The following is a 15,353-nucleotide window of genomic DNA, read 5'->3' on the forward strand; positions in this document are numbered from 1 at the left end:
ATCAGTCATTTTGGACAGGAAAGTGACATGTACACATTGGCAGGTGCAGCATCATCGTGATTGATGTAGATTTATATCAGGGGACATTAGTGACTTTTTGTACTGTGATTACGGTGTATGTGTGTTCATTTACATTTACCACTTTGTAGGAATAGGTCAACTGGTATCCCTGAGCTAATTTTCATGCAAGCGGGTAGATATTTGGGGGCCCCTTATTATAAAGGGGATTCCAGATTCTGCTGGACCCATGTCATGTTTGGGAGGTAGCTTCTGCACACATCAAATATATGTATAGCTATAACATAAGGACACAACCTACATACCTGTGACTTATTTGAGTCCCCCGTAAACTTGACATGGTTTCTTCTAGATTTTGCCTAAGATCTGCTATATTCTTTACTGTTCTCATTCTCCGGGTTTCTGGATCTTCACCTGCAATATATAAAAAAGATTCTGAAACTGATTTTATTTCAAATAACACACATATGTCTGTTGTCTCATGAGAACAATACAAAAGCTGTCATTACTGCCCTACTTCAAAAAATGCTAGTTGCCTCGCCTGTCAGGTGATTGCTTTGGCTTCACTACTCTCTCAATCACGGACCTGAAAGAAAATACAGAACTAGGTTGTTCTGACTTTCATTTACTATATACTTGTTTTAGGTCAATTACTCTGAAGTATTTAAGCCACGCACAATCAGCCAACTAGCAATTTTATACTTTAAAGTCAGATTTTGGATAGCTATAATAAAAAGTAACAAGTAACATTTAATTTCATTATTGAATATTTAAATAATGTTGCAATGTTTATTTCAAGTAAGTTATTTACTTTGCCATTGATTTTTTTTAACCTTTTGTGACAGGTACCCACTCTCATTTCCTCAATTCTTGCCTCGGTGAGAATTACCAAAGCTTGCCCTCCTCCTCACTACTCTCCACCTGCAGCCTCCTGGGACATGACAGGTATCCCAGTAGACTCTGGGACCCGTAAATGCCAGTGCTATCGTGCGTTGCACATGCACAGTGGGGATCCAGCTGTGAGACTTCAGGAAGTCTGATAAGAGGCAGCTATGAGGAATAGATAAAAGGAATTTAATTTATTCTCTCTTGAGAAGAGGAGATTAAGGAGGGGCTATGATCAACATGTATAAATACATCAGTGGTTCATATAGGTAACTCAGTGTAGAGTTATTCTTCCTGATGTCATCACAAAGGATAAGGGGGCACTCTAATTCTGAAGGAAAAGAGATTTAATCTCCAAATACGAAAAGGTTTCTTCACAGTAAGAGCTGTGAAATTGTGGAATAGACTCCCTCAAGAGCTGGTTCTGGCCAGCTCAGTAGATTGTTTTTAAAAAGGCCTTATAGGTAAAGTCGATCCAGGGAATATCTGATTGCCTCTCGGAGGATCAGGAAGGAATTTTTTCCCCTGCATGAGCAAATTGGATCATGCTTTGCTTGGTCTTTTGCCTTCCTCTGGATCAACTGTGGGTATAGAATTATAACTTTTTTTTTTTTATTATGGTTGAAATAGATGAACATTTGTCTTTTTTCAGCCAGACTAACTATACAACTATGGAAGTCACAGACAGCCCCCATATCCACGATATTGGTGCCTAAGAGCCAAAGACCAGCAAAGAACTGAATCCAGGGAAGACAGCTTTGGACTGCACAATCTGATAAGCATCTGTTTCTGAAAAGTCACCAGCTAGAGTCAGAGTGCAGTTCCTCTTAAACCTGTCTTCATAGTAGTCTCATATAATCCCCTATATAGTAGAACTCAGACTTGAAGAGCATAGGTCAGTGTTTTTAACTAGACAGGGGTCTATTTCTTTGAAAGGTGGCAGAAAAAACTGGAGAAGCCTGTAAACTCAACAGTATGCTTCTGCTCTTTCCCTGACCAATCAGCTTACTGTACTTGGCTCCTTAAAGGAGAAGTACAGCCAAAACTTATTTGGCTGTACTTCTCCTGTGGATCACAGGAAAGCAGGTCATTCTGCACTCCTGTGACCCATGTTCAGCTGATGCCCACTGTAGGCTGACGTCATTCAGCCAGTCCAGGCTAGGGATCCACCCCAGAGTCTGGAGCAATACCTAGGTCGGCCTCTCAGAAATGTGCTGAGAGCCCGAACCAGCTGCTCCCTCCACAGCCCAGCGCTCCAGTGAGCGTGGGGGAGGGCAGAGCAAACAGCAGTGACTGATAGTCACTGCTCTCTCTTAAGAGTGGCTGTGAAAATTCAGCGATCAGCAGTCATGTAATCGCTGAGTTCTCACACTTGGAGCCGGTGGAGGACTGACACTGCATCCACCTAAGAAAGTATAATTTAAAAAAAAAGCCATACTTCTCTTTTAACTAGATTGTACTGCTTGACTGCACTGAAGGTCAGGAGAATTACTATGCTGTCTGGCATTGCTGCCTGGATGACTGGGGTGACCAAATAATTACAAACCGTTTGGCAGCTAACCTCATCCCATATAGCGGTTTTAACAGGTTATATAGATTTCCGCTTGGAGATTAGATTTAATAAATATCTTTGAAGGTACCAAGCAAAGATTTATGCTGAATTTCAGACACATCAATGATACTCATATCACATAAATAAAATGCATACATTACAAAACAAATATAAAAATGTTAAAGGCTAAAAACTACTGGCACAAGTAATTACGGAAGCAAGCGTCCATCAGGAAACATATTTACATGGACAGCTGACAGAGCAAGAATCATTCAGGAACCCGGCCAGCTGCAATTAGCCAGCAACTGCCACTTATTGAAATAGAAAAACACAGCATACTTTCATTTACACTGTGGCTTTTGTCTCTTTGAAAATATAAAAGATTTGCTGCACATGGGAACACAATCACCAGTCACAAGTAAAGCTTTAGATCTATAGACAGTGGCACAGGCAACATATGACAGCTCACACAGTCACACAACTAACACTTCTGTCATCAATACTAGCTCTAGAAAAAAGCAGCCGGAATACCACAAAAAATGGAAGATTTACTTATATAGTAATTTGTTGAAAGCCAGATTCCATCTGGAGTGAAGTTCAAATAAACATCTATAGCGAGCTATAGAAAAAATGTGCTAATGAAAAAAATTGATTATAAATCATATGCCAGCATAAATTGAAATATTAAACACTAACAATAAGATCAATGTATAAATATATTGCTATGGGTATGGTAATTAAATATATATATCCTACACAAAAAAGAAAATGAGCTCCATATTGGAGCTATGTTATGTAGCATCCAATCAGATATTCACCTTTCATTTTTAAGAAAAAAAAAAAACATGAGAGAGTGAACCTCCCCATCGGAGTACAGACAGGAATAAAGACCTGATTGAGGGTGTAACCCTACCACACTGTAACCCTACCACAAAGCCTAAAAATGGCTAACTATACACTTTAAAGCTGAACTCCAGGCAGTTACAGTATTAAAAATACCAGTAATGCATTTATGTCATTATTTACAAAAAAGTGTGTTTTAAATGCAACTGCTAATAATACTTGACTTTGATTCATTTTCAGGCTCTTGTAATTCCCTATACACCAGTATTCAGACTGGGAGATGGAAATGCATTTTTATATATATATATATATATATATATATATATATATATATACACAGTATATAGAATATTGTCTTACATTCAACTTTCTGTTGTAAACTATGTTGCCGAAAGGCCATTGTGAATGGTTTCTTTTTCATTTTAACACTACAACAAAGAAAGAAAGTCCACCCTAGTACCACATCTATAAGTTCAAAATCCCAAGAAAAAAAATACATTTTTTCTAATATTTTTTCCCCAGGCTTTCCTGGGGGAAACATGTGGCGTCTCTCTGTTGGCAAGAGCAGCCTTGATCATAATCCAACACTTTTCGATGGGGTTGCTTGAGTGAAAAACATGGGCAGGTATACATAGGATCAAGCCTAAACTGTAAACCACCAATTCTTTTATGACCCTAGCTATTTGGTATATTGGACATTAGGATCTGTTGTATATATATGGAAGCCTTTGATTATAGCCTTCAGAGAAGCCCATACTACCTTTGCCAACAATGACCCCTTGAGCTCCTTTAGAGACATCAGTAATATCAACACAGATGAGGTTTTCTTGCTCACCTGATCCATCCTGCAGGAGCTTCCTCCTGCCCCTGTGTTTGCCAAGGTTGTAGCTTTACTCATTATTATGCAGCCACATTACTTTGGACTTTTTTTATGATCAATAAATTGTTATATTCTCATTCTGTCCTGAAGAAGTGTTTTTTATCCATGAAGCGCGTTGCTTAAGAGAGGAAACCTCACCAAAGGCCTTTGCTACTGTACTATATAGTACTTTATATAAAAATATCATCTAACGTGTCCAATACAAAAATATAGGCCAATTGACACCAAATCATGTTTTAGTGATTATGTATAAAGTATTATGCATGATTTTAAAATAATTGTGGTCTCTGTATGTACCTGTAAAGTTCAATTATTACAAACAATTAATTTTTTCAATTGGGATTCCTTGTAAAGCTGGCAATATACTGACTGAACTTCAGCCAGTTCCTGCTAAATTGGCCCAAATTATTTTCTGTTGGCACCACCAAGCTGATATGTGGAGCCAGGAGGGAAATTCCTGTCTGAAAAGCACCTGCACATCCAATTGGATGCTGGCTCTGATCAGGTATTCCGACAATCGGAGGTGTCACAATGCAATAGCCAGCGCAGAAGCTATTTAAATGGGGGGGGGGGGGTATCCAGTGATTTCTCCTGTTCAGCCCACGGGGATGATTAAATAAGTGCAATAACTAAAATGAATTCCAGTGAACCAATCATTTACTTTTTAATTCAAGCAGAACAGTCTAACACTTGCTGATTGCTTGCTGCACTTGTCACGGGGGAGATGTACTAAAACTGGAGCTCTCAGAATCTGGTGCAGCTTTGCATGGTAGCCAATCAGCTTCTAACTTCAGTTTGTTCAATTAAGCTTTGACAATAAAACCTGAAAGTTGATTTGTTTCTATGCACAGCTGCATCAGATTTTGCGCTCCTGTTTTAGTAAATCCCCCCAATTGATCTTTTTGCATTAACAAAACACACTTTAAAGGAAACCGAATAAATAATTTTATACAGTCTAAGCTAGAACTAGTGCAGTTAGAAATGACATTACAAATATGTAGTAGTTTGAAAAACTGACAAAGCTAAATTGAATTAATTACTTTTAAAAACAGTTATTGAAATCATATGCATTTTTTTAAATCATTAAAAAGTCTAACGGATGCTAGCAAGGAAATAAAAGGCTGATTTATCAAAAGTGCTAAGGACACAGAGAGCATTTGTCCATAGCAACAACCAAAATGTACATTCTTTTTGAAGCATAAAAGCTTTTGTATGCATGGTAACCCATCCACATAGCTCTAGCCTCATCAATCGAGTCCTCAATTTCCAATATGGCACCTCTGTAATGGTAACTCACCAAGAATCTCACAATACAATGCTTGCTCTAGATCAGCTAACATGGTCACAATGACTTCCTCATCCAAATGAGCAGTTCCTTCTCGCTGGCAATTTTCCTCATCTTCCTCTGACCAACTTTTACGCATATCCCCCAAGTTACTGCTGGGTTGGTCATCCACCAGTTGCGGGCAACCTGCCACTGAAAATGACAGTAAATCCTGACTTCCGGTAAAGTGATAGGACGACCGCCTGTGCGATGACACATTGCAGTTGGGGGCCACACTTTCACTTTCCCAAGATGCAGCAGGAAGTAGAGAGTGCACAGACTGAGAGAACATTCTCGAGAGGCAAGTAGTAGCCTCAACTTTCTTTTCCTTGTTGTAGACTTGTGAGCTGGAGGTCTCTTCATGCCAGCTTGCTTGATATGAGAAAAGCATGCCATTTTCCGTGCTTCCACTGATAAATGACAGATTGGTCATAGACTTTTGTTTCCTGAGACAAGCATCTCTTATAACATCCTTCTTCTTGACAAGTGGTAATTCAGTCGGGCGTTGCATCTTTCACAATGTTATATCGCTCCTTAGCCTTACATAATCATGTGAAAGAGCAAGAAAAGGCTCCACGCTATACATGTGTGCTTTATTTTGCAGTCCCCATCACTGCACCATAACTGCAGAGGTAATCCTAATGCTGTTACAAATCCTTTAGAGATACATGTAAAGCATGCTGCTTCAATACAGGAGTCCAACCCCAGAATAAAATCCATTTGTTTCTTCCCATCTCACAGCCAAAGGAATCCAAAGGTATAATCATCATTTTCCAGGAATCGCAATTTAAAGGAAAAGAAAAAAAAACTGTCTTGTTCACCTTGTGCAGTCTCTTCTTTCTGTAAGCGACTCTTCCAAACACAGATCCTCACCACTTTATCTGACAGTGCTGCAAGTACAGAAACGTCAGTGCTCTGTACAAGTAAAGCTCAGCTCTGTACAAGTCGTCTGCTAACATTTTAGTATTCAACCTGCATCCTGAGATCTGACTCTTCCCATGCACTGCAGTACACGCTGCTAGCTGCCATGGCAGCGGACAGCCTCCTGATTATACTGAGCTGATGTCCACAGCCCAATGCGACAGGTCGTCTGACGACAGGTGAAAGTTCAGTGATTCTGTCAAAACTCTGCATGTGAAATACAGCTTTTGTTCAATGTATTAAATGTGTGTAATCACATTACAATATTATAAAAGCATATGTATGCTACAGGTACAGTTGTTTTCTGGTTTTGTACCTGGTTTGCTTACTACAATATATACACAATTTTTACAGGCAAACTCCATCTTTGTGTCCTGACAATAAAGGGAAAAATCACTGGTGCTATCAATATGTTTCAGTTTTATTGAGATGAGTACTTTGTTCTTAAATTATTACATATATGTCAATTTCATACCATGTATAAATCTGTATCTGAAATTTGCTGCGACTCTTATCTGTGTGACTAGAGTCAACATACTAACATACGTTGTTTCTCTACAGAGGCTGCTGTGAGATACATTGTGCTCAAAGCATGGCCAACTGGGTTTCTTTTCTTAAAATAAATAAACAGCCCCGGTACATACTTTGATTTTCTAACATCAGCATTGTAAAGAAATACAAATACATTTTTTGGACAATCCGGTATAAGCTTATCTGAAAAATCTCCTTTCGTGTTGCAAGTTCTGCCTGTCTGTTGGCCATCTCTTTCCACAACTTCCTGGATTCTCTGCATGCTATTACTATTCATTTGTTAGGAATATATATCCCATGGTACCTTGCTGGCTGCAAGCTGTGATTCCTGTACTGACTCCGCCTCCTGAAACTCTTTCTCTCACCACCTCTGTAGTTCAGAAGGCAGACTCTGTGAATTCTATGACACAGCAGGGCCTGCCCATGGGGCATAGTGAATACATGTCACAGAATTCAAGAGAATACATGTGTGGGGATCTGCACAAAGTAAGTGTACAAACTTCAAGATCATTCAGATTTGGAATGGGCTAGAAGTATTTGAAATACAATGTGGAAATGAACAGTATTTTACATTTTGACCACCCCCCCACCCACAGTAGGGTCCTCTGCTCCACTTCATATCATCTCCCCAACCACAGGCGTTCCCCTCCCCCCCCCCACAGTAGTATCTTCTGCCCCCCTTCATATAATCTCCCCAACCACAGTAGTGTCCTCTGCTCCCCCCCAATACAGTAGTGTCCTCTACTCCCCTTTACATCATCTCCCCAAACACAGGAGTTTCCCTTTTACCCCCACAGTAGTATCCTCTGTGCCCCCCAATACAGTAGTGTCCTGCCCCCCTTCACATCAAACCCCCAATGTAGTGTCCTCTGCTCCCCCCCATAGTGGTGTCTTCTGCCCCCTTCACATAAAAACCCCACTGTAGTGTCCTCTGCTCCCCTCCTCATAGTGGTGTCTTCAGCCCCTTCACATCACCCCCCACTGTAGTGTCCTCTGCTCTCCTCTCCCCAACAGTATTATCCTCTGCCTCCTCAAAGCAGTGTCCTCTGCCCTCTTTCACATCACCCCCACTGTAGTGTCCTCTGTCCTTCTGCCCCACCCCCAGAACAGTGTCTTGTGCCCCCTTCACATCACCCCTCCCACTGTAGAGTTCTCTGACCCCTTTATAACCCTCCCATGGAGTGTCCTCTGCTCCCCCCCCCAGAGCAGTGTCCTGTCCCCTGCCAGCACATGTAGTGTCTTCCGCCCCCTTCACATCACCACCCCACTGTAGTGTACCTTGCCCCTCTGCACCCGCGTAATAGTGTCTTGTGCCCCAGCAAAGCAGTGTACTTCACATCACCCCCCAATGTATTGCTTGTCCTCTGCACCTCCCCATAGCAGTATACTATGTCCCCTTCACATCACCCCCACTGTAGTGTCCTTTGCCCCTCTGCAACCCCATGGCAGTGTCCTGTGCCCCCCCAAAGCAGTGTTCTCTGTCCCTATTCACATAAACCCCCCAACTGTAGTGTCCTCTGACCCCCCCATAACAGTGTTCTCTTCACATAACCCCCCAACTGTATGATCCCCTGCCCGTCTGCACCCTCATAACAGTGTCCTGTGCCCCCCTCACTGTAGTGTCCTCTGTTCCTCATAAAGCAATGTCCTCTGTCTCCCCCCATCACCCCCACACACACACAAACACACACCAGTGTGTTGGTAGCACTCTCCGGAGTTAACGTTTCACATTGACAAGCTGGTGATTGGTTGCTAGGACCGCCAAGCAACCAATTACCTGCTGGTTAATGTGAAAAGTTAACTCTAGCAGCTCCTTCTCTCTCCCTTCATCCAGTACTGTGATACCTCCCACTCCCCTCTCTGCAGTGAAGAGAGTGGTGAAGGCTGGGTGGGGAAGAACCAGCAATACAGGGCCATGTTAGTGATCTACCTGTCGGCTGTCCATGGTCAACGGGTAGATTGCGATTGATGTCTTGACGACCCCATTTTATGGCATAGATGCTGTTGCAAAGATACCATCCAATAATGTACTCAATACCATCCAATAATGTGCAGCTAAAAACCCCATTTTTTAATTTATGTATTTTTTTATTTATGTCCCTTGCACGATTGGGTAATTAAAATTGTATCCACTTCATTTTATTCACTAAGCGGAATAAAAAAAATCAGTTTGCAGGAGATAAAAAAATTGGATATTGAACTGCTCCACTGAAAAGCATTAGTGGGCTTTATTTTATCTTTTCGGAGCACTGGAACTTTGGTCTTAATTGTGTCACAGCATTATCCATATTTTTACGATTTTGATTTCTATTTCATCACAGTATTGTTTTATAAGTCACATACTTATATTACACCATACTATCAGGTAACTAATTAATGATATAAGTATTATATTTGTTAGAAGAAGCCACACATATTTATTGATAGATTTTTATTTACATATTCATAGCACTGGTAGTGCATTTTGTCACGTTATGTGTTTTTGATATGTTGTATAGTTTTGGAAACAAGCGACACACTGATTTAAGATACATATTATTTTGACAGATGTGGGGACACATAGCATTGGCAGCTCTTTCCTGAAACTGTTTTTATTTAGTGTTCTATTTGGGCTTAACCAACCTTTCACTATTTACTGTGTGGGAGCCCAAAGGTTGGTAATACATTAAATATATTTTTAGCTAGTTTAACTATTTAATGCTACTTTCCAACTCTCCCAAATTTGTTGGGATAGTCACACTTTTTAGGTAGTTGTCCCGCAATGGCTGTGTCCTGGAATCACAAAATACCTCCCAACACTTTCAGTAAAATCCTACATTGAATTCTCACAAAGGTGAGTATGGGAAAGGGTTGTGATGAAAAGATGAGTAGAAGGGGGCTGGAAGGCAAAGGTGGGGGGGGGGGGGGGTTTGAGGTACAAAGTTGAGAAGAGTCTAGGGTTTGAAGTGAAAACATAAGCAGAGGTTGGGGTTTGGTGAGCAGCTAAAAGAGGGGGATTGGGGTTCATAGGTAAGCAAAGGGGAATTTGGGACACAATGTGAACAGAGGGTAGGGCTAGGGTGCAAAAAGGGGTCACTGTATACACCCCTGTTACATTGCTGGCCAGTATAAATATCTTTGTTACATTAGATTCAGTGTAAATGGCTCTGTTACATTGGTGGTCAGTGTAAATGGATCTGTTACATTGGTGGTCAGTGTAAATGACTCTGTTACATTGGTGGTCAGTGTAAATGGATCCGTTACATTGGTGGTCAGTGTAAATGACTCTGTTACATTGGTGCTTAGTGTAAATGACTATGTTACACTGGTGGTCAGTGTAAATGGATCTGTTACAATGGTAAAAAAAAACACTTGGATGAGCATAAAGAGGTGTCCAATACAAAAAATCATCCCATTTAAGAGCCTGTTTGAGAAGTCTTTTGAATGTAACAGGTAAAGCCAACGCATTTTGAGGGAAAACCTCCCTCTTCCTCATGGCTGGAATTCTGGATATACGTGGATCAGGGATGAGGTTCACATTAGGGCTTGTTCTAAGTAGCTGCATTTTGTGCAGAGTGGTGGAATAGTCCACATTGTTACGTGAGTGGTCAGTGTAAATGGCTCTGTTACATTGGTGATCAGTATAAATGTCCCAAATGCTTATTGTACAAAATATAGTAGCTGATACAAAAGATCGTCCCACTTGAGGGTCTACTTGAGAAGTTTATTGAATGTAACAGGTAAAGCCAACACGTTTTGGGGGAAAGTCTCCCCCTTCCTCACGGCTGGAATTCCAGATATAAGTGGATCAGTGATGAGGTTCAGATTGGGGCTTGTTATAAGTAGCTGAATTTTGCGCAAAGTGGTGGAATAGTCCACATGGTTACATTGGTGGTCAGTGTAAATGACTCTTTTACAATAGTGATCAGTATAAATGGCCCAAATTTTTATTGTACAAAATTGCAGTTGTTTATGATACAACTAGTTTTCATCATCTAACTTGGGTATGCACAGTAAGATTTTTTTATCCATTTTGTGAAATCATGACATACTTGCCTATTCTGCCCTTCCTTAGCTGCATAAGAACACAGATGTATTCCTGTCAATTCATATGCATTACATAAATGCTAATTCAAGACATCAGTGCAAAACACAATGATGTGCAGTAATCCAGAGCAATATTAGGCTGAATTTCATTACTACACAGCATTAGAATATGGAAAGCTGACTGCAGATTGCCTGCTAATACTTTTTTTCTCTGCCCTGTTTTAAATATTAAAGACCTGTATGTTTTAAATATCAGGCAAACAGTGCCAAAGACTTTTCAGCATGCTGGACCAAGCTTTCCTTGAAATGTCTTATCTTGATTATGTAACAACTTTCTTCTTAACCTATGTATATGTGTGTGGTATAGTTAATAGATTAATAGAAGACTGGATATTTCCTAGTTTAGTTTAAGGAAGGAATCAAAAAACACAACATTGTCCTAATATTACAAACGTGGTTTCATAATCCCTGTAACATTTATGCTCCCTATAGCATCTGCACAGTCCAAAAATAAATGTTGTGCAGAGGCAGAGAGGTTCAGTGTAGTGTCACTGCCTCAGGCACAGCAGTTACATCATCAACTTGGAGCTCAGTACAGCCCTAGCCTGCACAGCACTAGAACAATTTCACAGAATATAACTCTTCGTGACATGTAGCATCAGCCCGCATGATAATATTTTGGGGGGGTAATTGCTAAAAATGTAATAAAAGAATTCTACAGAAGTGTTCCCATACTCCTATTCCATTTTTTAAATTTTATTTTATGAAAAAATGATCTACAGCTAAACTCCAGGAAGGTAGAAAAATCCACCATTTCATCCAGCTATGGTTTCATTAAAGATTAACTATACTGTTCGTGCATTCAGCTAGCAAAAGCTGAATGTAAGCAGAATATGTCTTGATATCACTGTTTTATATTTTCTTGTACAGTTCTGCTCATGATGGGAAAGGGTACAGCACTTAAAGTGTTACTAAACCCACAACAGTAAAATCAGTCTGTATATGTAGTAAAGCATGCCGGTTATACTCACTGTGGAATCTAAGGGGTTAATCCTCTGCATTGTGTTAAAAAGGCCATTTGATCCTGTCTTCTCTGCCCCTCCTCTTCTTAAAATGTCCGTGTCTTATCTCCTCATAAGACAGACTGAACCCTTAGCCCTTCTGCACATGCTCAGTTTAGTGTGTATTGCTAGAGAGGGTTTTTTTTCTTGAGAGAGTGCATGTAATCAGCACAGGGCCAATCAGAACTGTCCAGACAGAGGTCAGGGGTTTTGAATCCTCCTAGAGCAGAAAGAAAACTCCTCCTACAAGCTTTCCAGTGCTCTGCTGAAGTCACAAGACTGCTCTACTGCTAATGAGAAAAGGTATTTAGCAGTTTATAGTTACTAGAATAATTTCATTTCCATGTTTTGTGTACTGTGGGAGACCAGATATAGTGAATGCAAGGTCCTAGGTTTAGTAACACTTTAAAGAGGAACTTCACAAAAAAATTGCAACAAAGGCACCTTTAGATATGTTTTATATGGGCAATCGACAAAGATAATCTTATAGATAGTTGGAGACTTTTTATCCTTTGCATGCCTTATTTTACTTTTCCTCCCTATGTTTCTCACAGTTGCCATTTTCACTATGGGCATACAAATCCATCTCCCTTTACTTCCTGGAAATCTGCCTAAAACTCTAGGCTTGGCCTGGAACATGTGACAGGCCAGGATGACATCACCAGTGTCTTACTCAACTGGGAAGTGGAAGAACATTCATTGTAAGTAAACATTTTAAAGTGTTACTAAACCCACAACAGTAAAATCAGTTTGTATCAGTAAAGCATACTTGTTATACTCACTGTGGGAACCTAAGGGGTTAATCTGCATTGTGTAAAAATGCTGTTTTATCCTGACTTCTCTGATCCTCCCCTTCTTCCAGTGTCCCCTTCTTATCTCCTGATAAGACATATTGTGTGGAGTCACTCTGCACATGTTCAGTTTGGTGTGTATTGCTAGAGAAGTTTTTTATTTCTTGGGAGAGTGCACGTGATCAGCACAACATCACTGTCCAGATAGAAGTCATGGGTTCTGCATCCTTCTAGAGCAGAATTAATACTCCTCCTACAAATTTTAACCAGTGCTCGGCTGGACACTGATAAAAGTCACAAGACTGCTGATGAGAAAAGGTATTTAGCAATTTACTTTGACTAAAATAATTGCACTTCCATGTTCTGTGTACTGTGGGAGACCAGATATAGTGAATGCAGGGTCCTGGGTTTAGTAACACTTTAACTGATGTTTAACTAATGAATATAAAATGATTTCATATCAGCATGCAGAGCAGCATGCTAATGCTTGGGCAATTTAAGTATCTATGTGCCATACCTGTGGGAGCCACATGAAAGAGGGAAATCACCATAGTAAGCATCGCTACTACAATGATTTCCACTAGCTTCCAAGTCTCATGCTCATTGAACATAAGAGGTTGTTTGGCACAGGGAACCATTCAGAATACATTATTTATTTCTCAATAAATGCAAAGCATTCTCTGATTGTACAAGGAGAGGTTGGGCAGTAACCTCACTATCTCCACCTCAAAATAAAACTCGCAAACTTATCATCTGTGCAGCATTAAAATTTCACAAAATATGAGTTCCTTCACAAAGTCCAACAGAAATAATGTATATATTAGTAGTGTGCTTAAGACAAAATACATAAATATATATATATATATATATATATATATATATATATATATATATATACACATACACACACATAAAAACACATATACAGTATCCCTTCTTTTAGGCCTGGTTCATACCAATGCAGTTTGCATTTTGTCCGTTTTGAAGTGCTTTTGCGGTGTGTTTCGTGGTTTTTTTTTTTACATGTTTGTTGATGCATTTTGTATTTTTTTTTTTATGGGCCAACTTGTTGCTGGGTAAAAACCCCAAAAAAAACACATCAATAAAACATCAAAAATGCACTACATGCATTTTCTGCAGCATCTCCATTGAAGTCTATTGAACCAAAAACGCAACATTTTGCATTTATAAAAGTCCCTGACCCTTTCCAAAAATGTAGCGGTTCAAAAAAGCATAGATGTGAACGTGTCCCATAGGAAACCACGTTAAATGGACTATAGTGTGTTTCTGCAAAAACCAAAAAGCACTAAAAAATGAATTGGTGTGAAATAGGCCTTAATACTTTTTATCATGTATCCACACACTTTCAAAAACTAATATTATGCCACCTTCAAAAAGATCTTGCTTACACAATGACTTATATTCTAAATATTGAAAATATGCCACATGCACCTCTCCCAATAAATGTGATATGATCACCTTATATCTTGACCTCTGAATGATTCTGAGGTCTAATATCACTTTAAATACTATTCTAACATATTTCCACACCATGCCTTCAACTACATATATGTAGTCTGCTCATCCTGCAATGTGGAGCTCTAGAAAAATTACAAGGTCTGCCATTACTGTAAATTTATGCAGCTTATGTCACCACCAGGGGCACCAGGGGCGGACTGACCATTTGGAAACTCGGGCACTGCCTGAGGGCCCGGGGTCAGTAGGGGGACACATGAGATGCCCCTGGTACCTTTTTCATAGGCTTTTTTGAGTTTGGGCAAGGACACAGGGGCCCCATGATCCCCTATTGCCCGGGGGCCCCATGAGTTGTCAGTCCGCCCCTGCTCACCATTGTGCATTTCCAGACTGATATGTAGTACACTCACCCGTAACATGCACCTCTCAACACTTGAGCTCCAACACCACTTAACCACTTGAGCTCCAGAGGATTTACCCCCCTTAATGACCAGGCCTCTTTTTGCTACTCGGCGCTGCACTAATTCAACTGATAATTGCGCGGTCATGCAATGCTGCACCCAAACGAAATTTACGTCCTTTTTTCACACAAATAGAGCTTTCTTTCGGTGGTATTTGATCATCTGTGCACTTTTTATTTTTCACACTATAAACAAAAAAAGGCCAAAAATTTTGAAGAAAAACTATATTTTTTTACTTTCAGCTATAAAAAATATATAGTAAACTCAAAGTTGGTTATAAATTTAGGCCAAAATGTATTCTGCTACATGTTTTTGGTAAAAAAAATCCCAATAAGTGTATATTGATTGCTTTGTGTGTAAGTTATAGCGTCTAAAAACTATGGTATAAATACTGCAATTTACGCCATTTTTCTGCTATACAGCGCTGCGCTAGTTTAACGGACAATTGTGCGGTCATGTAATACGGTACATAAATGAAATTTACATCCTTTTTTTCCCCACAAACTGAGCTTTCTTTTGGTGGTATTTGATTGCCTGTGCAGTTTTTATTTTTTGCGCTATAAAAAAAAAAGCTGACAATTTTG

At 39.9% G+C, this 15,353-nt stretch overlaps 1 protein-coding gene across 17 annotated transcripts in view; it reads right to left on the minus strand.

Annotated features, from left to right (window-relative positions):
* The window catches only part of NAV3 (neuron navigator 3), an 833,019-nt gene that overhangs the window by 162,425 nt on the left and 655,241 nt on the right, over window positions 1-15,353 (minus strand). For 15 of the 17 annotated variants that reach the window (XM_089674062.1, XM_089674060.1, XM_089674057.1 and 12 more), the window contains one exon: window positions 324-432. In XM_089674062.1, the coding sequence (XP_089530188.1) occupies window positions 324-432 (109 nt within the window). Of the gene's footprint in view, window positions 1-323; window positions 433-5,475; window positions 6,469-15,353 lie in introns of those variants that run through there. The other 2 variants (XM_089674068.1, XM_089674069.1) reach the window with 2 other exon arrangements.

This window comes from Staurois parvus, unplaced genomic scaffold (genome assembly GCF_062004578.1).
Source record: "Staurois parvus isolate SC_StPar_1 unplaced genomic scaffold, SC_StPar_1.0 ptg000147l, whole genome shotgun sequence".
NCBI lineage: Eukaryota > Metazoa > Chordata > Amphibia > Anura > Ranidae > Staurois > Staurois parvus.